This window comes from Toxotes jaculatrix, chromosome 20 (genome assembly GCF_017976425.1).
Source record: "Toxotes jaculatrix isolate fToxJac2 chromosome 20, fToxJac2.pri, whole genome shotgun sequence".
Taxonomy (NCBI): Eukaryota; Metazoa; Chordata; class Actinopteri; family Toxotidae; genus Toxotes; species Toxotes jaculatrix.
In genome coordinates, this window is record NC_054413.1 from 7,872,703 (window position 1) to 7,897,467 (window position 24,765).

Here is a 24,765-nt window from a genome sequence, read left to right on the forward strand (position 1 = left end):
TCAGACTCCAGGTCCCACCCGCTTGTATGCAATTGGCTGCAGAGGAATCGACTCTCTTCTGATTGGACAGCGGCGCCGTCAGTCAATCACACTGCAGCTGCTGCTATTTTACGTTCCCATAAGCATCCATCATGTTTTTGGCTTGGTGAGCTCAAAAGTCAACCTAAACACCAACAGAAAAAGACGATTATTTTATTATTTTTAGTTTATTTTATATTTATATGATTTGTTTTAGAGTCAGCTGTCCAAAATAAAAGTTGCAGTCGAAGCCTCTTCATCATTAAGTGGGACTTAAGCACAGGGCACGTTTTATAATTTTGTAAAACTGATACTTTTGCATCATGCGTCACCTTAGGTTTAATGGAGGATATTTTTTACAGGAACAGTTAACGAAATGGTTAAATGTATTAACTTGTGGACAACCATTTAAAAACAATCACCTAAAAAGTTAAGTTAAATACATTTTCCAAATAGCACCTCCCTGTCCTAACTGATGATGAATGTCGGCTGCAGCTGACAACGCCTTGCGCAGGTCTATGAGAATGGCCTTCAGTTGTGAATAGGTGGATATATAGAATACACGAAACGTCTTTTCAAAAACATGCTCAGTTATCCTCACCACGTGAAACACACACACACACACACACACACACACACACACACACACACACACACACACACACACACACACACACACACACACACACACACACACACACACACATACATACAATAACTCCTCATCAAATTCCATTCAGCCCCCCACCTCCTGGGAAATGATGATGCTTCTAATAAACATGTCTGTGGTGAAGAGAGTTGCAGAGTAATTTGGAAGGTTGTGCAGTTCTCTGCAGGATGCAGTCTGTTTCCTGCTCAAACAGATGGGCCTCTACATGTATTCTGCTTTGTGCACCCAAACCCCATCTCAAAACAATAAAATACAACACCTACAGTGGAAGGTAAACCTACTATCTCAGTTTATTCACTTTTTTAGCTTGAAAAAAAAACTATGGCTACTGGCCATAGTGTTTTAAAATAAAACGTGACAGAACAGACAGGATGTGTCATTGAGAAAATGACAATTTCACATTATTATTGGTTTATGATGGTGGTTGTTTGCTTTTTGGTTGTAAATTAATGGAACTTGTGGTTTACTCACCATTTTATTTACTGCGACATCAGTGACAATAGATTGTCATTACACAGAATTATTTGATTTCAGCGGCATAACTCTTTTGTGTGTGGTTATAACCACAGGGCTGATTACTTCCAGTTTCTGTTAAACATTCTCAGGTGATGTACTGTGTGTATCAGCAGTCCTAAATTTGCCGGATAACTCTGGTTCTAAATGGTTACTAAATGAAAGGTGTTTGGATAAAGTGAGTCATATCATGTTTTAAAGTAGTTTTTGATCAAGAAAAAAAAGAAAAACGCTGAATAGTGTTTACCTCTAGATATAAAATTACATTTATAATTTACTCTGATAAAGTAAACTCTGGCTGAGTAATGAAGTGGTTTGTGAGTGCCACCTGCTGGGTTGTTAGTGAAACATACATGTTGTGTTGGTTTTGAACATGCAACATGTTCCCTTTCATCCACTCTGCATCATCATTATGTCCTTATTTCATTCCACCACTGTTGGCTTGCCCCAGGGAAATCACAGAGACTCACTGCATAGGCCACAGAGAAAGGAAATGGTGCGGGTGAGCCACTGAGTCGTCCACTACAGAAAAAGCAGATGGTCTCATGTTGTTAAAGGGAACTTTAATTCAATACAGCGCACCTGCCTCTGGGCATTAGTTTGATACGCGTCTGAAAGTAAACAGAAGCAGCGTCCAGGGATGTAATCACTAGTGTTAAAAGTCAACCAGCTGCTCGGGCCAGGACATACGTGAGAGGCAGTGAGAAAAACCCTGAAAGGTGAAAATTGTACACGTAACAATACAGAGATTTGAGGAGTGTACTTGCAAATTTAGATTAAATTTGAAAAGGAACTATCTCAGTTATAATGTATGTGACAAGCCTCTGTTCCAGCACATAAAGGCCTCTATAGAGGCAAGCAACGGATCTTGGCAAGCAACACATTAAGGCTAAGAAAATCAATACCAGTAATTTTATGAAAGGTGATATTTATTTTTATTCTTTCATTCCTTGTATGTATTATGAATGATTTCTGGGCGGACATTTACACAATGTGACAAGTGTGGCAGTGTGACAACAGAAGGATATGAGACACCCTGCTGATGTTATGGTAATAAAAATTCATCTTACACTGCCACTCACAAGACCGGATTTAATATTATTTAAGATGCTGGAGCAAAATAAATCACAAAAATTAAACTGATTCCCATTTTTTTTTTTTTGCTGACATTTTTGGTCTGAGACACAGTTTGACATTAAAGTAGTATTATCACGGGGAAATGGTCACCATATTACATTTGTCTTTTATTTCACACACAGATATTAAGACATTAGTTACACAACTGGCACTCTTCCAACAACACAACAATACAAAATCATCAGATGAAGATCCAGACATTCTTTAAATTGCACAACCAAGCAACATTGTAAACAAATAGACTGACATTTCTATACTCATTTGATGGGCGAGTCTAGGATCTCTTGATAATCCTGCCGAATGGCCCTGCTCACCCTGTACAGCTTGACTCCCGTTAGGGTGAACACACTGATCATGATGACCAGGCCTCCGATGACGTCATAGACAGATGGGATCATCCTCAGAACAATGAGCTGGAGGAACATGGCAACCACGATCTCTAGGTGCTGCACGGTGCTGACTAAGGCTGGATGAAACTTGTTTAGAGCATAGTATACTCCAAGGAATGCCACGGTGGAGCAGATACAGATCCCAATTAAATAGCCCCAGGTCTCCCCATCTAGAGGAATGATGGGCTCCTGCATGATAAACATGGTGGAGGCACCCCAAACCGTGCCCGTCCAGCCGAAGGTAAAGAGTGCCGTCCACATGCTGACACGCTCCTTAATGGCTCTGTAGACGATCATGGAGAGGGCAGCTGTCAAACCGGCCATCACTGTCATTGTGTAGCCAAACGCCTCCTTCCAAAAGCCCAGCCTGGACTTCTCCTCATCTGCTACGTTTGGCACCATGACCAGGCACAGACCAAACACGCTTCCCACCACTGTGACCACATCTGTGTAGCCAAGCCTCTCATCCAGGAGCAGGAAGGCAAGTATTGCACTGAAGACTGTGGTAGAGGCACGCCACATGATGGTGCCATTACTGGGTGGTACTATGGCAAAAGAGGTGTAGGCGCAGGTGATAGAGATTACGTTGCAGACGCCGTAGAAGAAGAGACGCAGGCGGTAGCCCTTAGGACCAAATGGGGCCTCGTGGTAGTAGAAGACTACCAGGATGGACAGCACTTGGATCACGGAGCGGATGAAGAGCAGCTCGAGGGAGGGCACTTTGGAGCGGTCGGCTGCTAGACGTGTTATCAGTGCCACACAGCCATGAGCCACCGCAGCCCCAAACAAGGCCATCCAGGTCACCCTGGAGGCCAACACATTTGCCTCACCGAAGCTAGCAAGCTGACCCCCAACCCCCTTGTCTCTTTGCACACTTGGCTGCTTAGGTTGGGTCTCCATGGTTCCAAAGAAAGTCCTGCCTCCTTTGCTGTCTGACACCAGTCTCTTTCCCACATTAGCTTCTGCAAAGGCGCCAAACTCCTCGAAAGAGGGTGCATCATCATACCCTTCATCGCCAGGCTGGGGAAAGTGAGTGGCATATTTCACTGTCACTGTGTTTGGGTGAATCTTAACCCGCTTTTTTGATCCGTACTGGAGTGAGGATGAAGATACATCCATGTTTCTTTAGGGCGTCAGAAGGGGTAACCTGAAAAATGAAGTGAAAATCATTAACAGTGTAACTGTGCTAAATTAACATTCAAATATTCTTTTCTTAATTAGGCAAAAAAACTGTTTTCTTGCATAATTGCTCATTTGTTTTCTCAGGATCCACCCTCCACATTCACACACACAAATAAACACATGCTGCCACACTCACACACATGCATGCACACAGATAGAGCACATACTTATCACCCCTAGCTCACTTACCTTGTGGCTCTATAGCCTCACTTGTATTGAGTTACTTCTCTATATATATATATATCCCGTGCAAGCTCATATAAACCAAGCAGCAAACATTCTGAGGCTGATGCAGTCTGATGGGGATGAAATTACATAACAGGAAACCACAGAGGGGATGATACATGAATGTGGGCCATGAATGGAGTTGCACACCATAAATTAGCAAACCCTGGAAAAAGGACTGAGTGAAAGGGTTAAATGGGGCTGAATAGTTTTAATGCTTCCTCCAGCCATGAGATATTTCTGATGTTTCCTTTAAAAGGCAGTGGGATTCGGTTTAAACACGAGGTTACGGAATATCTTTAAAACTGAGTAAATTATATTTTTAAAAAAGAAAGAAAAATTAAAAAAAAATATCGCTATTGTTATTACTAAATATTTCCAAGATTATTTCTACTGACACATTACACATTCATTTTGTCAATCTCGTAGGACATAGCCCAAATCAAAACCACAAGGGGGCAGATAGATACTCTCATTCGCATGCTCGTCTTTTGAATGCGGTTGCTTTTGAAAAATACATGAATATAACTTGATTCTTCACAATAAGCGATGGTAAAATTGGTTTAAAAGAAAAGCGTTAGGGAAATGTTGCATGTACTTGAGACTGAAAAAAAAAGCTTACAGACGATTTAACAATTGCTTAATATTTGTTGCTGGCAAAACCAGACAAAATGATTATTTTCAGGGATGCGCGAAGGATTTGAATTGAAAAATAAAACAATCAGCTTCACCTTTAACTTATTATTTAGGCATAGTGTGAATGGAAAATCCAGTTTAATTTTGGGTAAAACTGGTATAAAAACTACAGTATTTTATTTTCCTATGTAAGGCATTTGCATTGTAGTATGAAGAGAGCAGCGAGGTAAACGGGATATAATATCGTTAAATGTCTTACCTTTTGTTCTTTGAATAGTTCCTATTGTTTCATGAACCAGGGTTTGTGTCATAAATGAAGATCTCGTTTGATTTCTTGATCCTTACATTTGGCCAACTGCAAATGCCATTTCCCCATCTTCCCCCCTCGAGCGGAGCGCCTCTTGAAGATGCGTGCTGTTAATTTGCTCTCCAGGCTGTGGATGGACGCTGCTCCTTCCCCTGCTTCGGTTTCTGCTGCTGATGAAGCTGAAGCTGCTGTTGCTGAGGCTGATGATGGTGATGATGATGATGATGAAGCTGAAGCGGCGGGGGAAAGCCGGGGCAGAGGAGCAACTGTCACTGTCACAGCCAGTGGTTTCTCCTCCTGCTCCTCCTCCCCAAGACTGCTTCCCACCTAGACCCCGCTCGTATTCGTCATCTCTCAGAAGGGAAAATGGATGTGCGTCCGTCAGACATCATCATCATCATCATCGTGTTCATGAGATTATAATTCATCCAGTTTAAGAGGAAGATTTGCTTCTCCCGTCTGAATTAACTATACTGCAATGAAGGAAAAAGTTAAACATGCATCGGTTTAATTGCACTTCATATGTCATATTCTGTGTTATATAAGACTTAGGGTTAACCTTCCCCGCTACATCTCTCATATATAGGCATGGCTGCAAACATCTTGCCTATATAGCCTATGGATACTAACAGATACTGGACAAACTCGACTGTTTCTTTAATTTGGTGTCACAGCTTGAAGTGATTGGGATTCCCATAATCCTCTCTTGAATCCTCTAATTTGCACCAAGATGACTCTCATGAGACTTGTTCTCTCTTATGTGCAGTGCTCATTTCACTACTTGTTCCTGACAGTCTCTGTCTACCTTTAAATCACTTTCATACCCTAAATACAATGATCTATTTTGCAGAGAGGAAATCATATGTATCAGTGAGAGTGCTGATGTAAAACAACCTCAAAGGAAAGTAAACGGGGGTGGGGGTGGCATATGCTGACTGCAGGTTGATGAAAGGCAGGCATAAATTTATAGCCACTTCAAGATGGGGGGAAGCTGAATGCACTAAAATTAGGTTGTTGAGTTTCCCCCCCAGGCAGTGCAACAGGAACCTCGGTTGGTAATATAGATCGTACTGCCACTGGCTGCCACTGCCTCTGTAACATGACTGTGATTTTAATTGGTACACTGCACCATGGACGGTGATTTGTTGCGCTGTGGCAATTAACTCTGTGTCAACATTTACATTTAGCAATATACAGCCAACATAAATCTGACTGAAGGGAATATGAACTTTAAGGGATATAATTGACCTGTTGTGCTGTGCAAAAATGATATAGTATATTCCTATTTTACGATTGTATGACCATTCATAGAAAGCAATTCAGCTTTAAGGTATAAGCAAAATATTTTAGTGTTGATGACACACTGGCTGTCCAACATACATTTGAATTAATTACATAGTTAAAGTGAATACTTAAGTACATCTGATGATGATGAAGGATGGATATTTTTGAATTAGTGGCAGAAAATTAACTACCTGGGCTTTAAACAAGTAGTTTGACATTTTGGGATTAAACAGTGAGCCTGGCTTTGTACAAATGTTAAAAAAAAATCCACTTATGAATATGTGGATTTCTCAAAATTTTTAACAACTCCCTTAAAATCAGTATCATGAGCTTTTCAATTTTCAACAACACGTGATTTTCCAAATGACAAGTAGGGTGAATATGAAACTGTAGCTGCTTAAGCATCCACTGTCTGTGCCATAGGAATATAAAAACACTGGAAACTCGAAACTGCCTCACAGCTTGTCGAACAAAAACTGGGGAGCACTAGTGCCGAGTCTTTTCATTTTACAATCCACAGTGCATAATCGCACCATAAGAAATTCATGGACGGTTTTCATGATTTACTTGAAGAAAAATTTAGACTAGTTCAAGGAAGTGAAATGCTGGAGGCTTTTTATTATCTCACTTAACAGAGAGGATGAATCTCCTCCATTAAATATCTCTAGATAGAAACGTTAAGTTTCCATAATGTTGGCTACACTAATTTTATATCAGACAGCTTCAGCAGAGAGTCCACTGGCAAATGCTATAAAAGCATATTGATCGTATTGTAGTATGTATGGTATAGCTAGTATAGAAAGTAGACTTGACCTTTTGATTTTTACATATAAGTAGCTTGTATCCTTTGTAAGATCTTAGGGCATAATGTAAATTACAGTAACAACTCTCCACTTGCACTTTCAACAATATGTTTATCAGTGCAAAAATCTCAAGTCATATGTAAACTTTGTACTTCTTGTACAACACAAAGGCAACACCGATGTATTAATTTCCATTTGGAAACAAAAAGGCAGAAGCCAGAAGTTGAGCTCAGTGGGTTGTCTAATTAATCCTGTTTCAGAGCCTGTGATGTCTGAAAACAGAAATTAGAAAGGGCATTGGACTGATTTCATGATCTCTGGGATTTTGAACAGAAACGTATACTTTTGACTTTTGCTTCGTTGACATTTCAAGCATTTTCATTTCTGTATCTGCAAGCAGTTTTCTTTCTTTCACATACTGTGGCGGTGGCTAAACCTCTGCAGCCTAGTAACTAAAAGAGCACAAGCTGTAATTTCTTACCTGGCTCTGCAACCATTACCTTATATGTCTCTCTTTTCTTTATTTTCTTGAGTTGTTTTTGACTGAAAATGGAATTCTGTGTTACCCCTGCTGGCTTTTTGATGAGCTTATTGGAGAAAATATGAGAGAGCTTTGAGGTGTGTTTTGTATTGATCACCTGTGTTTTTTTTTCTTTTCTCTGCCTGTGTGTCGCTCTAAAAAGCTGTCACAATGGACATGTGGCTCATTTATCTTCTGTCTGTGGTTTAGGCCATCTGTCATTGATCAAGCAGTTATATCTCTGTTTTATTGGCTGGAGAGCAGAAAACGACAAACTACTATCCCTTCTATTGGTAGTTTGACTGACAGGCTTATACAGCAATTTAAGGATTTGGAGAATAGAGGTGAGACCAGGCTTGTCCCTGACATAGAGCAAATAAAGTGGAATAAATGGAAGATGGTGGCTTAAATAGGCAATTTGTGTGTGGGTGGTGAGAGACTGTATAGGGCTCTTGTTTTCTCCACCTTTAGGGCTGAGAAAACCAAGTACCACAGCAAATATGATCAAGCGTGCTTGACATTTTTCTTATAAACCAGCGAGACCAGTGCATATGAAAATTTACAATTCAACACATACTATTTGTGGATTTATAAACACATTAACAGTAATTTTAGCAAGTGTATCTGTTGTTTAAAAGTATGCTTTACAGTTTGTTTCTTACAGAGGTAAATTGGGTTGACACTGAGTGAATCAGGGATCATTCGGGGGAAAGCTGAGAGCTGTTATACTTTAATTTTATCTGGGAGAACACTCAGTTAATGTTTTGCCAGCTGTCAGAGACCAAGCCAGACTTTTTCCAGCAATGAGCTACCTGCAACCATTATTCTGAGAATAACTCATCCCCATTGGCAAGCTGTAGGCACTCTGTTTTTGTGTGTTTTTTTGTGTATTTGCTGAACCCAAAATCAAATAGTGCCTCATACTTCTATGAATCATAAATAGGCCAGTTCAGAAATTTGTTCTATATCAAGCCTTTTTAATTATGTATGAGCAGAAGATTCCTACATTCCTAAAGAGGAGTGTCCTTGTTTTGATATTCTCTTCTACCCTGACCAAAAAAGTAAAGAAGAAGATTCAAAATAATTGTTTCCCTCCGGCATTTCAAAGGGTGTAAAGGTTTATCTGGTCACACACATACTTTAGACAATACGATGCATATCTTAAGTTTGTAGATGTAGATTTTAAAAAGGTAAAAAAAAATGTACAGCCTTGCTAAAAGCTCTGTGAGGATATACTTATGCACAGTGGAGCTAAATGCTAAATGCTCTGTGTGTTAATATGCTCACAATAAAAATGCTAACAGGTTTATGGCTTATGTTTAGCAGGTATGATGTTTACATGGTCACCAGCTTAGTTTACAATATGCTAAAATTTGCTAATTATCACTAAATACAAAGTATAGGTTGTCATAAACTATCTAGTTGTTGCTGAGATATTTCAGTCTCTCTATGCCAACTGATTGCTGCTAGTTAGTAAATATATTGTCTACAAAAGTTACAGTGTCACAAAAAGTGTGACTCACACACACATAAGGATCACCTCAACTAGAAACCAAACATACACAAGAGGGAGACCATCACATGGAGAACTTAATTGACCATATGGTTCATCCATTAGGATTTGACAAGACAACAGTGAGGGAGCACATCCTGTAATCTGACAATTATTGGCCAAATCAATGAAATGTAATCAAGTACACTAAAATCAATTGTGATTTGTGAAAAGATGTGCTTTTAAATCAAATATACTTATCATGCTCACATACCTGAGCAATATCCCACACTTATCCAGAAATATCAGTCCAGTTATACTGTAGCAAACTTATTATGCAGAAGAAAGCACACACCTTTTCCACACTTTTTCAAACATAGTTTCAGCACTCCTGATCGAAATTGCCCCCACTATAGCAGATGATAAGTTTTAACACATTATTTTTTTTTTCGATTACTGTGATGTTATCAGTTTTTTCAGAGCAGGCAAGGCTGAGCATAATTGGCTCCTGAAGCTGTAGCAGCTGTTAATTTTCTTCATTTCTTTCTTTCTTTTTTTGGCTGGTTTGCTGTGAGACTTCTGTGCCTGTGAGACCTCTTCGTAACTCAATAGTCAGCAAAGCTTATCATTTCTTTCTGAGGGAATTTTGAATCGCAGCACCATTTGGGAGGAATTTGGCATGGACCGTCATCGCTTTCAGATGTCTTACAGCAAGCTTGAGGCTGTACCTTGAGACTACGATTAGCATGATTGAGTATGAGCAGCTGATGGGTCAACTTTAAAATTTGCCTCATTTATTTTCTGTGGGTAAATGGCCTGAGGAAAGTTGTGTGTTTGACTGAACAAACACAAAGACAATCATACATTTGGATGAATGCATATAATAATGCATATGCTCATAATTACCTGCCACCGAACCCTGGCGAGCTGACTGGCACTCTTACTGAGCCATTTTGTAATACTACAGTATATACAGGACCTTATATACCATATATACAGTAATATAATGTGACATTACAGTTTAGCTTTAGAGAAAATCTTTTTCTTGTTGTGGTGACAGTTATTTTGAGGAATTTCCTGTCTAGTTCCCAGTGCACTGCATAATGCATTTGTGCATTTGATGCCAGGGAAAATTTATTGCTATTGCTATATTATTGCTCTAAATTGACATTTCGAAATTGCCCACCAGTCACCTGGTTGCTTAACAAGTTTCATCCTTCCAAAACAATTTTACATTAGTATATGAAATAGGTCTTTAACAGCAGCCTGATAAATTCTTTCAACAAACAAATCTGCTGTTAATATACTGTTTCCTGTTACCCTTATTACACACATGGCATTACATTTCATCATGGGAATGGGTTGTATATCTGCAAGTGGCTCAGTGTCTAGATTGCATGGGATCCAACCCGTTGCACCCAAGGGAAGAAGATAAGAAGACATACTTCGACATACTTCGATAAATGTATTACTTTCCCATCACTGTGTGGAGATAGATGACACTTTGTAGGAGCAGATGTAGCACATTGCCTTCAACACGTTTTTTTTTTTTTTGAGAAAGTTGAAAGGGCTGTGCTGAGTTGTCGGACTCAGTGACATTTTGAGGTGATATAGACAAGTTTGCAATGACAGCGAGCTGCGTTGTCTGCTGTTGTGAGTGGGCTTGACAGACCAAACTGTACAGGTCGACAAGCATCATACGAGAGTATACAAGTGGATGAGGTGTCTTCAGTTTTCACCATGGATAGACATAGTTAAGTCAAGTCAAGCATGTGAGTGAGCAATGTAGGTGCTGCACCTCTATGCTTGTTCAACAGGGTGAATATTTTGCCCTATTCATGCTGGAGACCATTGCTTAGGCTGTACAAAATCAAAGCAAACCTACCACATCTGAGATAAAATGTTGCCTTACATTTACTGTATTGGAAAACTAAAATCCCGTCTTCTTCTCTATCTTAAAATAACATCAGAAAGACCATCTGGAACAGACGCATCCAGTTTTGCCCCAGGTGGTTTAACCTTACGTCAGTCTGTGATGAAGACATGGCCATTTCTGGTTTTGATTAGCCTGTGCCTCAGCCCCTTCAGATTTCTGCCACAGACCAGCCAGCAAGGCCTGATACAGCAGCCTTTGTGTGAGTGAAAGTGCCTGTGTGCTGATCCATAATGCATGTGACGCTTTTGACTAGATGCCTCCTCTCATGAGAATGCCCTTTTCTTCGCATCTGTCCGCCTATTAAAACATTACATCTCCTCTCATCCCAATTCACAAATAAATGTTCTGCTCAATTTATCAGATTTGCAATTATGCAGATGTCTGAATGGATCATTATGCTGCCATGGATGCTGTTTTATTGAAAGTCCTGTCTGTTCTCTGGCATTGTTTGAAGCTAGACAGAGAGATATAAAGATTGTAGACAGTGTGAAAACAAAAGAGGTAGCTGTGTTGTGTTTATTGTCATCACAGTACAGCAGCTACAAGAGCACATTTTAAAGTCGAGATGCATTCATCATGCTGTTATGGAAGGAACGAATGATGCTTCAGTGAAATTATGAGGTGCAAAATGAACCAAACTGTGACTGAATAAATCACACTCTCACTGTGTGAGAGAGAGCACTGCAGGCTGCAGTTGCTGTAGAAACACAGAACAATAATAACACTGATCAAAGTGTTTTATGACAGTAGGTGCTGCAAAGGCTGTAGTGTGATGGTGTAAATCAGCTGCACGGACCTGCAGTTCAAACTAGATTCATCTACATCAATAGTGGTATTGATCACAAGGTCAGCAATTGGCTCAGGAAAGGGCACTTGTATCCAGTATGGAAATCTGGTGTCAGTAGAAACATGTGCATTGTTCTATATAGTCACACGAACAAGCCAGACATCATATCAGGCTTTTCACTGTTATCCCACATTTTATAGACCAAGTGATTAATCGTTAGCAAATACATTTAATGTGAATGCTTCCTACACCAGACAGCAGCCGGTTCTTCTTCACAGACACTGTGATAAGTGGTTGTAACTGAAATATTTCTGCCTGACTGCTTTATCTAAAGTTGAGAGATAGTGAAATAACGCCGACTGCCTGAGATAATTCTTAAACACCATATTTTTTTCAGTGTCATGATCACATTTTGACCAAGTCCTGACATTTAGCACATCATTAGAGCATGTAACTGTTATAAACTTTTTGTTCAGATGTCTTGAGACGGCTACAAAGGTCACAGACACCCAAGGCATATTACTCCTGCTATAAATGCCTATGGGGAGAAAATGCAGGAGCGCGATAGCGTGACACTGGAAGCTGGTGGTGTTTCACTCTTCTGGGTGAAGAGGTGAATTTCCTATTGTAAAAATGACTTGATTCATAACTCATTTTGTGCTTCCTAGCGGAAATCTGCCTATTCACATTCATGTATACATACTGCTTTTTTGTTTTGTGTTCTGTATGAATTCCTTTGAAACTCAGATCAGCACAGAGAACACATATAAGCTATATTTGGTATCAGAAATGAAGTAGTATCCCTATACTACCGTCCCTGTACAAAGCCATGAAAGAGCAAAATGCATCAGTAGGATATTCTGTTTTACACCTCAGCCGTCTCACCGAAAGTCCACTGAGGCGCTCACTTCCATCACCAAGGGCCTGAATAAAATCAATCTCAAACAACAGCAAATGGAAATCAGATTGACTGCAGCACCTGTGAGTAAATGTGTCCTTCAAAGTCCTTTGTGGAGTCACAAGTCTGCTACAAAAGAAGCTGTCCAGGTATCGAATGCATTTATCATATTCAATACCACATGTGGGTCCTGCTTGGATAGCAGAGAGAGGGGAGAAGAGATGGAAGAATCTATGACGTGATGACTCCTTTCCCAATCTGGCCCATCACTGCTGTGACAGCACTGTGATACACACCAGTAATTACAGTGTAATTTGGGGCCAGATTATCGGAGGAGCATGGGCCATTATTCAATAGAGAATTAATCACCATCTGCATCATAACAGTGTTGTCTAAAGATAGAGTAGTGGGAGTGAGGAAGGTCAGGGCACATGGTGATTTATAAGGGGTATTATAGATTCACTGGATCCCCCAAGTGAAACAGACTTCTGTATATCACTGCCTGCACTCACACTGATATTGCCACTCAATAAAATGAGAACATATGTTGATGTAGCTCAGACTTTAAAGACAAGATGTTTTATGAGGAGATTAAAGCCAAGTCTGCTTTGCCAGTGAGGCCTTATTGACAGTACTTGATTTTGTTTCCTAGCAATTGCTTGGTTTAAAAGATAAGCCCGATGATCAGCCAGCCCCATGAAAAGACCAAAAGATACTATTAACAAGTGCTACCTGTGTAGCCAGACTCTGATATTGATATTTCTCTGCTCCACAGAGTTCCACTTTTGTCCAAAAACTATTAACAAGACTAAATTTTTACAATCATTCTCTGTGGCTCTGTGAGGCTGTAGACACAGTGGCACTCTCAGCTAAATGTACAAAATTTTATGGCAGTCCATCCATCCAGCAGTTGCTGAGATATTTCAGTCCCTATTTCAGTGCCAGACCTATCCTTTAAATATGTCGATGAGAACAGCTCTGGTTCCCTCTCTATTAGTCCCCATTTCATAGACTATTTGTCTTTCAGGAAACAATAGACAGAGGCCTGTAGTATGCCATTTCTTCATTGCCCATGAGTACACGCATTTTGGATTCGGCTTTCAAATTCAGCAAGACTGCTTGCATTTTCCATTATGCACTCAGAGTTCCTCCTTGAAATGCCCATCATGGTGTTCTCTCGGCATATTAGACCATGAGTCGGAGCAGTTTGTTTTGATTTTGGCTGAAGGGAACATTGTCTTCAAACACTTATCCTTGCTAGATAGCACAGAATATTGATTTGAGCAGTCAGGTCACCCCATTACATTTATCTCTGCAAACACAGTTGCCATGACATAAAAGCGGTTGCTGAGCTAATTTTGCATTTGTGCTGAAAAGGTTGACAAGAATCAGATAATGAAAACTAGAAGAGGAGCTAAAGGATGAGAAATAACAGACGCAGAATAAACAGCAATGTTTCCATCAAGCACGGCAGGAACGCGTAACACATGTTCTGTCCGGTATGCTGAAAGCATAACATATTGTAATAACATACAGCCACAAATGTCATCACCATGTCAAACTGAAACAGATTATAATAGCACTGTGCACTGATGCATGTCAACCAGAGTATAATGTCATGAGAGGAAGGACATAAATCATTCTGAGTAAATGTTTGTGGGCTAATAAAGAACTAGATAACAGCAGAGGTTTCATGCACACAGCACAAGAAAATTTAGTTTGAAAAAGTTTCAGCATGTTATATAAAACTTGTGGAAGAACATATCTGCCAGTATGTTTTAATGGGACTAAAAATAGCTGAGTCTCAACACCTTCCCCATGCCTAATTGATTCCCTCCTGGTTGTCTTGGGCATTTGTCAAGTGGATTTGAAATTTACAGATTTTGCAGCGCAAAAGTGTCACAAGAAAGACTTTATCAATATCTGTACATTAAACGAGTCTGAATGAATTGACACTGGAGCCCTCCAGTAATGCATTTTTTCCCCCCACAGGCTTAATACCAGTCACTGACGGGCCACCACAGCACTCTGTACTTTGTCACTGTTCCCACAACTCTGCCTCAGAGCCAGCAGAAAATCTCATCGACCCACAGAATAAGCTATAGCACTTATTGACTGGCTGCTTCTACCGGTGGCTATTATCTTTACTGCCTTGCTACCAGATGGAGCCGGTCAGCACTAGCACACAAAACAACCTCATACACCTCCTCTGTGTGAACAGATGGACCATGAGGAGATGGGCAATATCACATGCAGTGAGGAGGCACAAATTACAGGGGGAGGCTTGCTGACCATGTGCAACTAGGCGGTACAATGAGAAAAGGGGAAAATAGACACAGGGCAATTGCATGTTCAGAAAAGGACTAATATGATTAGGTCACATCCTGAGGAAGTGCACATTCAAAATAACAGCAAAAACTGGCCCCACTGTCCCTCAGTGTTACTGTTTTCTGATTTTTTCTGCTTCTTTTTATTATTTATATTTCAATCAATTGTTTAATTATAACAGAATTACAAAATTTCTTAGACCATTTATAATTTTTTAACACCCATTACCCCACTACACACATCCCTGTCTCCAATAAACAATACAGATACTACTACTACTACTACTACTACTACTACTAATAATAATAATAATAATAATAATAATGATAATAAATAACTATGTAAAATACAACTTTATTCTCCTGTTGACCCACTAAGAGACCTTTAATATTAAAGTTGTTTCATATCGTAAAATAGCCAGAGGCTTGAGTGCAATCACAAAAATAAATGAAGAGAGCAGGAACATTTGTCTTATGCCTCTGTATTATTGAAATAGAGACGTTATGGTGCCATTACTCATTACTGAAGCTGTGGGGGGGCTGTGTATAATAACTTATAATAACTTAATCCATGTTAAAAATGATGGCCCTAACTCAGACTTCTTCAGCATGTATAAGGAGCCCCAGAGAGAGGGCCACAACAGGGTCTGGAATATCCATATTTCTCCAGTATTATATGTAGAAACCTTTCCAGTGTGGACAAAATACAACTAATACCCAAGGAAATAATATATCACTGGATTTTCAGCTATGCTAGCTGTGTTGCTGGTACACCACTTTGGTCCAGGCTGAAATATATCAAAAGCTATTCGATGGATTGCCATGGAACTTGGTGCATATATCCATGGTACCAAGAGGAAGTATTCTAATGAACAATTACTATCTCTGAGAAGGTCTTAGTGACTTAGGAGTCCTCTGCACTGCCGCTAACTTATCTCAGACTGTTGACCCTCTTTTAGCACTAAAAGGTTTTGTGATTTAGAGCATAAGCTTAGAAGTCTTAGGTTAGCTAGGACTAACATAGACCTTATTTTTAGGAGTTTCTTATAACTCAGCCAGTTAGGGGCTACTTTTAGCCTCAGGATGTTTTGTGAATATGGCCCCAAATGGAGAGCCATCATTTCCTGGCCTGACCTAACCCAGGGTTATTTATTGTGTCTTTTGACCACAGGTAATGAAATGTCCTTAAATAAATTATATTAGTTGCTAGATGCTTTTAGTACTTCTTCAAGTTTTTTTTTCTTTTTAACACTTGCTTACAGGCTTTGGCCTGCTCGCCACAGGATGGTCTGTGGTTCTGAGAGTGTGGATCAGTTCCTTCCCATTCCCTCACTTAAAATCCACCACAAACACTACGCACAGGGAACTGTAGCTGGCGTATGATCTGCCTGACACCGTTATCACTGGGATAGTGATTTTTAAATATGCATGAATGCATAGAAAGAAGAAGCCTAAGGACTTTGACACTGGCAGAAGGAAAACCCGGGAAGAAACATTGTTTCTGAAGTTGTTGTGAGAGCCAGCATAGCAGCGTCTACAGTTTGTGAGAGGATTTGTTGATTTACCCAGCACTTCATCCTAAAAATGGCCTCATTAGAGAGGATTCTTCCTTGGCAGAGACACTTCTCCTCATACTGACTTACAATATAAAGAAGTGTTGGGCTTTACTAAAGAGGTTTTTGAAGTACTGCCTGCCCTCATTTCTGGCACACCTCCTTCTGGTGTCATGAAGCGACCTGAGAAGATGTTAAACTGAGACAGATCTACGCCTTACCAACTGTTACCATCCTGTTTCTCTGACTCTTATTCTCACTCTGTTTCCTCTTTGTGGGTCTGGCCTGGGGGATCCTATTTATGCGACCAGGCAGCTGTCAACAGGACAGCCTGGCAGACTGCAGAGGAGCCTGAAATGTGAAATGCTATTTCTAGGACTCCACAGAATACAAAAATGAAGCTCAGGAGAGAATAAGTCATACCACATACTGAACAGCACTGATGCACAGTGGCTGTGTAATCAGGTCATGCTGCTGTGCTTTCACTAACAACGCACCTTGTCCCTCTGAAAATGTCAGTCATCATATTTTCATTTCAGTACATCAATTTTCTGTAATTTTCTCTTGTGCCCATGCAGCTTTCCATTTGGTTTATATCAAAGACTTATAATGAAAAAGAAATGGGTGGGGGGGTGTGCGTGTGTGTCGATGCGGGCAGTAACATGTTTACAAATGTGTCCGTGAGAGAGACAGGGACACAGCGAGGAACGAAAGGGAGGGAGAGCGAGAAAGGGAGCGAAAGGAGGAGCACAAGAGAGGGGGAACTGAGAAACAGTCACGACAAAATGAGGCATGAGTCATGTCGAAGTGTGACGTAGATGGATGGGTCAGGTAAGCTGCACCCTTGTCATGGATTCACTGACCCACGGGCTGCAGGCGGCCGGAGAACGTGCAACATTATCTGAGCCATAAAAAGATTCAAGAACCCTGGATCGATAACCACAGTAACTCTCAGTGTTATGTCATTTTTATGGTACATTTTACTGCGTGTTTGATGTGGCATTATCTCCCCTAAGAAGAATTTATTAGAGGTCTCTTAAAGTATTTACTGGTTGAAGACTTACTTTCTGTATGAAAAATTGTCAGAAAAAAAGTATGAAATGACAGTGTAGTTTCAAAATGTTTTATCCAGTGTTGAATGCATCGTGTCTTTTTACATTACTAAATTATTACTGTTTGTATTGTAAAAAAGAGTCACTTGTAGTGGCCATATAGTCTGTATACATCATCTGAAATATTTTTATAACCTTTTTTTTCTTTTTTAGAAAGTACCATGTGTTCTGTACCAAACCCCAGAGTGTCGCCTCCACTCAGTCGTGATCATTTTTCTACATTTCAGTACATTTTCATTCATCCTTGCCTCACATCTACAGGGATTAAGGAGAAAAAAGTGGAGAGGTAGAATAAGTGAAAATGCAAAAAGAAATGAGATTTTAAATGCAGCTGACTCATGCACTGGGTTTAACGCACTGAATCACAGGGTATGAACTAAGCGGCTTATCACTCTGTGTTCCTCGGTGGAGCAATTATTGTGTTTAAATTCGTTTTAAATTCTTCTCCCATAGATCAAAGACTGATGGATCAGAATCTTTAAATCCACATATTTATCCACACATTAACACCTTGTTTGGATGCTTTTTCTGTGGCAGTGACCCAGGTATGAACATCTAAATGTAAGAAGACCAATTTCTGAACTAGGTTGTAATGTTGGGCAAAATAGTAGCAATTTGTACTGATTTCTTTTTGTTGGTATGTTGTTGTCACTGTATGTTGTCACTTTTAACAGCATTTTGACAACAGGCATGTTCATGTTGTTTATCTATTTCATTATGTTTGTATTATTATGTATTTTGTGATTCATCAGATAAAAAAGCTGGTCCTATCTAAGAGGATGGGGAGTGGGGAGTGATATTCATAAACTAAAACATTGTTAAATGAGAATAAACAATAAAAAATCTCAATAAAACACCTGACTTTTATCTCTTTGATTTGTTTAAGCTAAAATTGCACATTTTTACCTTTTGTGTTTCATAGATTTCTTTAGTGTCTGAGCCACCGATATAGATTATCTGCTGTCCACGTCTGTTTGCATGTGTGTGGTGGTGAGCAGTCGTTTTATTATTAAATCAACAGAAAAGATAAAAGGCTCCTTTGCCCACACTGAATAGCAAATGAAGATAAAAGCCCCTGACAGCAGTCTGAGAGCAACATTATGAGAGGAGACAAACCCAATCACGGGGCCAATTAACATAAGGTACCTATTTTATACTTTAGATCATAACCCCTAGATACTAGAATGTAATATCTCTGTTTGGTTGTTATGCGTAAAGATGATCTATTGAAAACAGACTTAATAGTTCTGTTGTATTACAAATGCTTTTAATACTTTCCCTGTTCTCTGTTGTGCAATAAAGAAGCACAATATATTTGAATCATCAGGAAAATGAAAGCCAGTTGTTTTGATTCAGTCTCAGAAATGTGTTCTTGCACCACATAAAGGAAAGTGACTTTCTCTTTTTGTGGATGTACTATGACATTTCATTTCAGCTTGAAAGCCATCATTTTAAAGGAATAGTTCAACATAGTGAGGAATACGCTTAGGCCTTGATACCCTCTCATGTCTGTATGTTAAACTGAAGAGCAGACAGCAGCCAGTTAGCTTAGCTTAGCATAGACAGGAAACAGGGTGAAACTGCATGTCTAGTTCTGTCTAAAAGTAACAAACTTCACCGACCACTGGTTTATATCAAATTAAATTTGATTTCTGAATCGGCGAGAAGGGAGAGAAAGTGGAACAGAGGAGTTATTTTTAAGGGAAGAGGAAAAGGATCTTTTGTTACTTTGCCAGCTCCCATGGCAGAAAGAGGAAAGCTGATTTGTGTTAATCCACTCTTTTGTCAGGGCATTGCAATTTGTGCCTCACCACTGTGTGAATGCGCCGCACTGTCTGAATTTGAATATAACAGATGGTGTCTGACAGAGGTATGAACATATCATAGCACTGTAACCGCTAAAGAAGGTTATATTAACTAAGCTGTAAACATGAGTGCAGATTTTTCTTTTCACATCTCTTACTGGAATTGCATGCTGCCTGAAATGTCATGAAGGGCTGGGGAAATGACAGCGGAAAGGAAGGGAAGAATGAGCAGCTGCCAGCTGGCTAACTTCAGGGCACACTGCTGTAGTCACGCCTACATGATGAGCAACATTATGGTGCTACTGGGAAAAGGCTTTGATCATAGGTCTCTGCACACCAAAACCACCTATAGGTTCAGCCCTGGCCCCTCTGCCAGTGTTGGTATTTAAGAATACTGTGCACTTTGCATAACTCAGTATAGCTGGTCCCTCACTAATCTATTGATAAATAAAACTGAGCAGAACAGGACTATATAATAAGTGGAGGAGGAGCATTAAAGTGGCAAGTTAAAAAAAAAAAGAAAGAGGGGGTTTCATAAATTTTCAGGCATCCTGCTGCACCCTGTAATTATCTCCTTTGTGGTAATTTCTAGTTGCCATAGGGACAGAGAAAATATAATCAATTAAACCACGCAGGTCTGCTGAAGACAAAAATGTTTAAGTAATTGTTTCGCAGATTTAAGGCAGAACACATTGTTTCTATGTCCAAAAAAAAAAAAAAGATTATTACAGTGTTTTTGCACTTGAATTTTAGATTTACAATACTGAAGCCAAGCAAACACAAAGCCCTCTTGTTCTCATTTTTTGAAGTTTTACATAATCAAGATGAGCTGGTCCAAGTTTCCTGCCTGAGAGTATGACAGGCACAAAGACTCATTTAGATGGAATTTATGATAGATAACAATTTGGTTAATGCAAAGACATTAATTAACCTCTCCATCCTTACTGCAACTGTAAAGCCTTCCATATGTGATGGAGGTTTGTCCACAGAGGTGAAGTGCATGCAGGGAACACAGTGTACTGAGGAGAAATTAACATCTTTATCAGTGAAGTGCTCCTTCCCGTGTCTTGTGTCTATATGGTCATGTGACACATGTGTCTGCAGGCACAGCTGGAAAGCTGGACAGACCACAGTCAAAGTGTCAGAGGACACTAGATGACCACAATGGAAACTTGCCATCAGCGTTTTGAAAGCCTCCCACACACATGCAGATGCACAAACACAGATCCACACACACACACACAAATGTCCAGATGCATGCACATCTGCAATGCTCTCTCCAGCCCTTGCGTCTGATGGACCAGTGTTGACAATAAGAGCCACCGATGACTCACCACCAGATAAGTGATCAGGCAGCCTTCCCTGAGTCACCTGAGTGTTCTGATCTCCATTTATCACAGTAATTGCAGTCACAGGTGGAGGCAGTGAACCGGACCCACCTGCCATTCTCTGTTTGCCTTTCACTAGGTAAACAAACTTCATTTCAGGTGCTGGCTTTGCACTAAAACACAGCGCTACCGCCGTTTGTCCCCATGGACAAACCAAGACTGAATTACACACTATGTGCAAATGCAACGTCTGCCCATTCATACAATCACTATAATTATGATCGTCTATTAATGCCATCAACTGATAGCTGTACACGTAAATTTTATTAGCACTTTAATGACTTGCATAACAAATGGCCACCGATTTGATGCCGCGTTTAAGGGCGCATTAGTAACATGGATGAAGGCTGAATTGGAAAGCTCTTGACAGAAGCTTGACCGTTTAAAAGCAGGAGAAAGAGGAACATAAGGCTGTCACATAGCAGGAGAAAAGCACAGTGCCCACCCCCTCCACCCCCACACCCCTTCTCTGGAAAGTAATTACCAAAAAAAGGGAATCTCAAGGGGAGTATTTGTGCAGCTCAGCTGTTGTTGGAGAATGTGGCCCTGGACTAACCTGATAACAGTACATTTTCACTTTAGCACCCATGCAGTACATATTCCATCCATCAAGATATCTCCTCGACCCCCCCACCACACCCACAGAGAATTTTCCACTGGGTTACTCTTATTTTGGCCACTGTTTTCATTGGCTCTCTTGTGTGTCCGCTCTCAATTTTCACCCCCTCCCCAGTCTGAATATTATCACACTCTCCATGTCTGGCGGCTCAGGTTTTGTCAAAATAATGTGTACACAGAGCCACAGTGCCGAGGCACACCATCAGAAGCTACCTCTGTCAACCCTCTGATATTCACGTCTTGCCTGCAGATACTCCAATATTAGTCATGTATGACTCTGAAATTAATTATTTTCAAAAATATTTTCTGCTTTTTGATTCTGCATTGCAGATTGGATAACACAGCAAATTCACATTCAGATTGGGGTTAGATTATCAATCATATGCAGGATATTTGCAGTCGCTCTACCTCTGATTAATTAAATTAAAATTTAAAATTCAACATATCATAAAGGTCAACATATTTGTGTCCACCACGTATTAGGAGTATTATCCATCTGTAATACAAGAAATACCCAGAATCGTTACATATTTTACAAGTGTGAACTGACTTAGCTAAATGTGTTCATTTCAGATCTTTAAACATGAAAGGTTCACACAAGAAGAGCACACCTCAGACAGCTCTACTGGATAATTTTTCTACATTTTCTATCTGTCTGCACCACTGTTCCCTCTAATCTCTCACTCCCCGGCGGCATGAGACGGTGCCTCCATTTTGCTCTGAAAAGCTGACACAGTTCATTCCCCTCCACCATACTGCCAGTGCCACCCTGCAGAAACACACCTCTTCAGGCTATCAGGTAGATCAGTGCTTTTCCGGCTCGACACGGGAAAGAGCTGAGTGACGCACATGCCGTGTTGTCAAATTCAGGCTGTCGTCTGAGCATGAACACACGTACACACAAACAGAGCAGAGCCAAAGCTGATTGAAGGAGCTACAATTGGAAATAAGTGCTAGAGCTGTTTGTGTAAGTGGATGATAAATCATGTGACGGACGATTTTCACTCATTGACAGGAGAAAAATGTTGTAGTATTCAGGCCAGTATGCACCGCGAACATGATGTGGTCAATATTTAGATTTCATGATTTTGAAAGGGGCTGGGGTGGGTTATATGTGCCATGGAACACTGATATCAAAACAAGGATTTATGCACATAAGAGAGCACAATAATAGGTCTCTAGGACTGCAGCTGCAGTGTTTGAAAACTGCACACCAGTTACACTGAAGTACACTGAACACTGTGTCCTGCTACTATCTCACAGCCATATCTAACAATGACCCTGACATTTTCTAGATGACAGAAACATTACTCCAGTGTCTCTGACATTCAGGTTAATCCTGCAAACTTCTGTGTTTCATACTTTATGGGTCCTTTAGTGTATAGCATGCTATATCATGCACATGTTTATATATGTTGACTGAGGAGGGCCAAAGCCAGGCATGCATTGGCCTGTGAGGCGATGGTTAACTGGTAAATGAGGTTAACTCTGAGAGACAGCTCCCTGTTGGGTCAAAACCAAGCCTCGCTAGCGGTAGGGATGTCACAGCAAATATGTCACAGACACAGGAAAACAGCAGGGAACGTGTTGAGTTGTGTTTTTCCATCCACTCCTATTCATTGTGAGAGGATGAGCCAAATCTTTGTCCCTCTGTCTCATCTGCAGTGTCTCATCAGAAGAAAAAGGCTTCCTGATTAGTCAGACAAAAAAAAAAGTGAGAAAACTGGGAACAAAAACACTGCAGCAGACTCTCTGAAGCTGGAGCACCTTGACATTTTTTGACTAATCTGTCAATAATATATAGAAATGGCTGCTGAGCCAAACCTACTTTTCTTGTTCTCGTTCTGCAATGATGAAAGCAGCAAATTGCAACACTGATGCTGTAGAAATAAACCTTTATAACATTACGAAATCATTTCAAAGAGATACCTCCAGGACAAAGAAAACCCTTTCTTCCCAGATTATTTGGGAAATAAAGGTAATGAGCATCCACCAGAAAACAGCTCATGGCTACACATCCAATTCATTAGCCTCCTACATTAAGAAAACATTTATGAAAGCACCTGAGGGAATGAAAGATATTGGATGATAATTAAAGAAGCAGTCTGATTTCAAAAAATTGCACATCTTGGATGCATAAAAGTGAAGTCATCCTTCTCAGGTTAAGAGAGGGGGAGCCACAGCAGCAGATGGGTGCAGACTTGACACCAGCAGGGTCATCTTGACAGCAGAACAATGTGTGCTGTCTTGTGTGGCCAGCTTCTCACCACTGCTGAATAGCAATTAGTATTGGAAATAAAGCAGGGCACCCACATTTAACCTTCTCGCTGGCTGCTGCATCCTATTTGCCTCATCTCTTGCTCTATTGTCACCAGGAAACCAGCACAAATTGTACAAGATTTAAGTTTTACCTTTAGTTTAGGTACGGGATATGCACCATATAGACTAACTAAGGCTGCACAATATTCCACTTGAGTACTGAGGACAGCTTCATATTCCAAAGGGCTACAGCATGTGTTGAACTGTAATTTAAGATCAAATCGATAATAAACTGTAACATTTACTGGGAGCAAATGACTGTCTCTCATACCGATAGGAGCAAAGATATAGCCAGCTGGTAATGACTGCTGGAGATGAAAACAACTTTCTAATGAATTTAGGCCCCTCGGAGTGACAGTCCTCTTGCATGAATGAATGTAATTATGGCCTGTACATTGGTGGTCGAATACAGACAGGCACTTACTGAGATTATTCCCAGGCTCTGGTGTGCACACTGTGAAGAACACTGCATGACGCTTGTATGCAAATACGGCTCCCAGCATTTCTAAATATAGGCCAACTTCTGCCAAGATATCTGTGATTAGGGCGGGAAGGTGACAAGAACAGAAAATAGAACTCAGGGAGTGTGGTGGGGATTTGTGCCCACACGTATGATACATACAAGTGGATGTTTATAGTGTTTTATCTCACTCCTACATGCCAGAAACATGTCACTGAATTGCTATAGTTAATTATATTTCATTTGAGCATCCACATATGCCAACGTGACTGTTTTCTGGTGACACAGAGCCAACCTTGCACATTAACATAAGCCAAAGGATAAAATAAAAAAAAAAAAAAAGGTGCAGTTTTGTGTGATGTGTGACCACAGTGGTTGAAGCAAGT

The 24,765-nt window shown here is 40.3% G+C and overlaps 1 protein-coding gene across 1 annotated transcript; it reads right to left on the reverse strand.

Moving 5' to 3' along the window:
* Positions 1 to 2,279: 2,279 nt before the first annotated feature.
* Positions 2,280 to 5,186, reverse strand: slc35g2b (solute carrier family 35 member G2b). The gene is made up of 2 exons (XM_041066039.1): positions 5,030 to 5,186; positions 2,280 to 3,874 (listed from the first exon to the last, which is right to left on the reverse strand). The coding sequence occupies exon 2, from the start codon at positions 3,844 to 3,846 to the stop codon at positions 2,596 to 2,598; it is 1,251 nt and encodes a 416-aa protein (XP_040921973.1). The 5' UTR covers positions 3,847 to 3,874; positions 5,030 to 5,186; the 3' UTR covers positions 2,280 to 2,595.
* Positions 5,187 to 24,765: the final 19,579 nt, after the last annotated feature.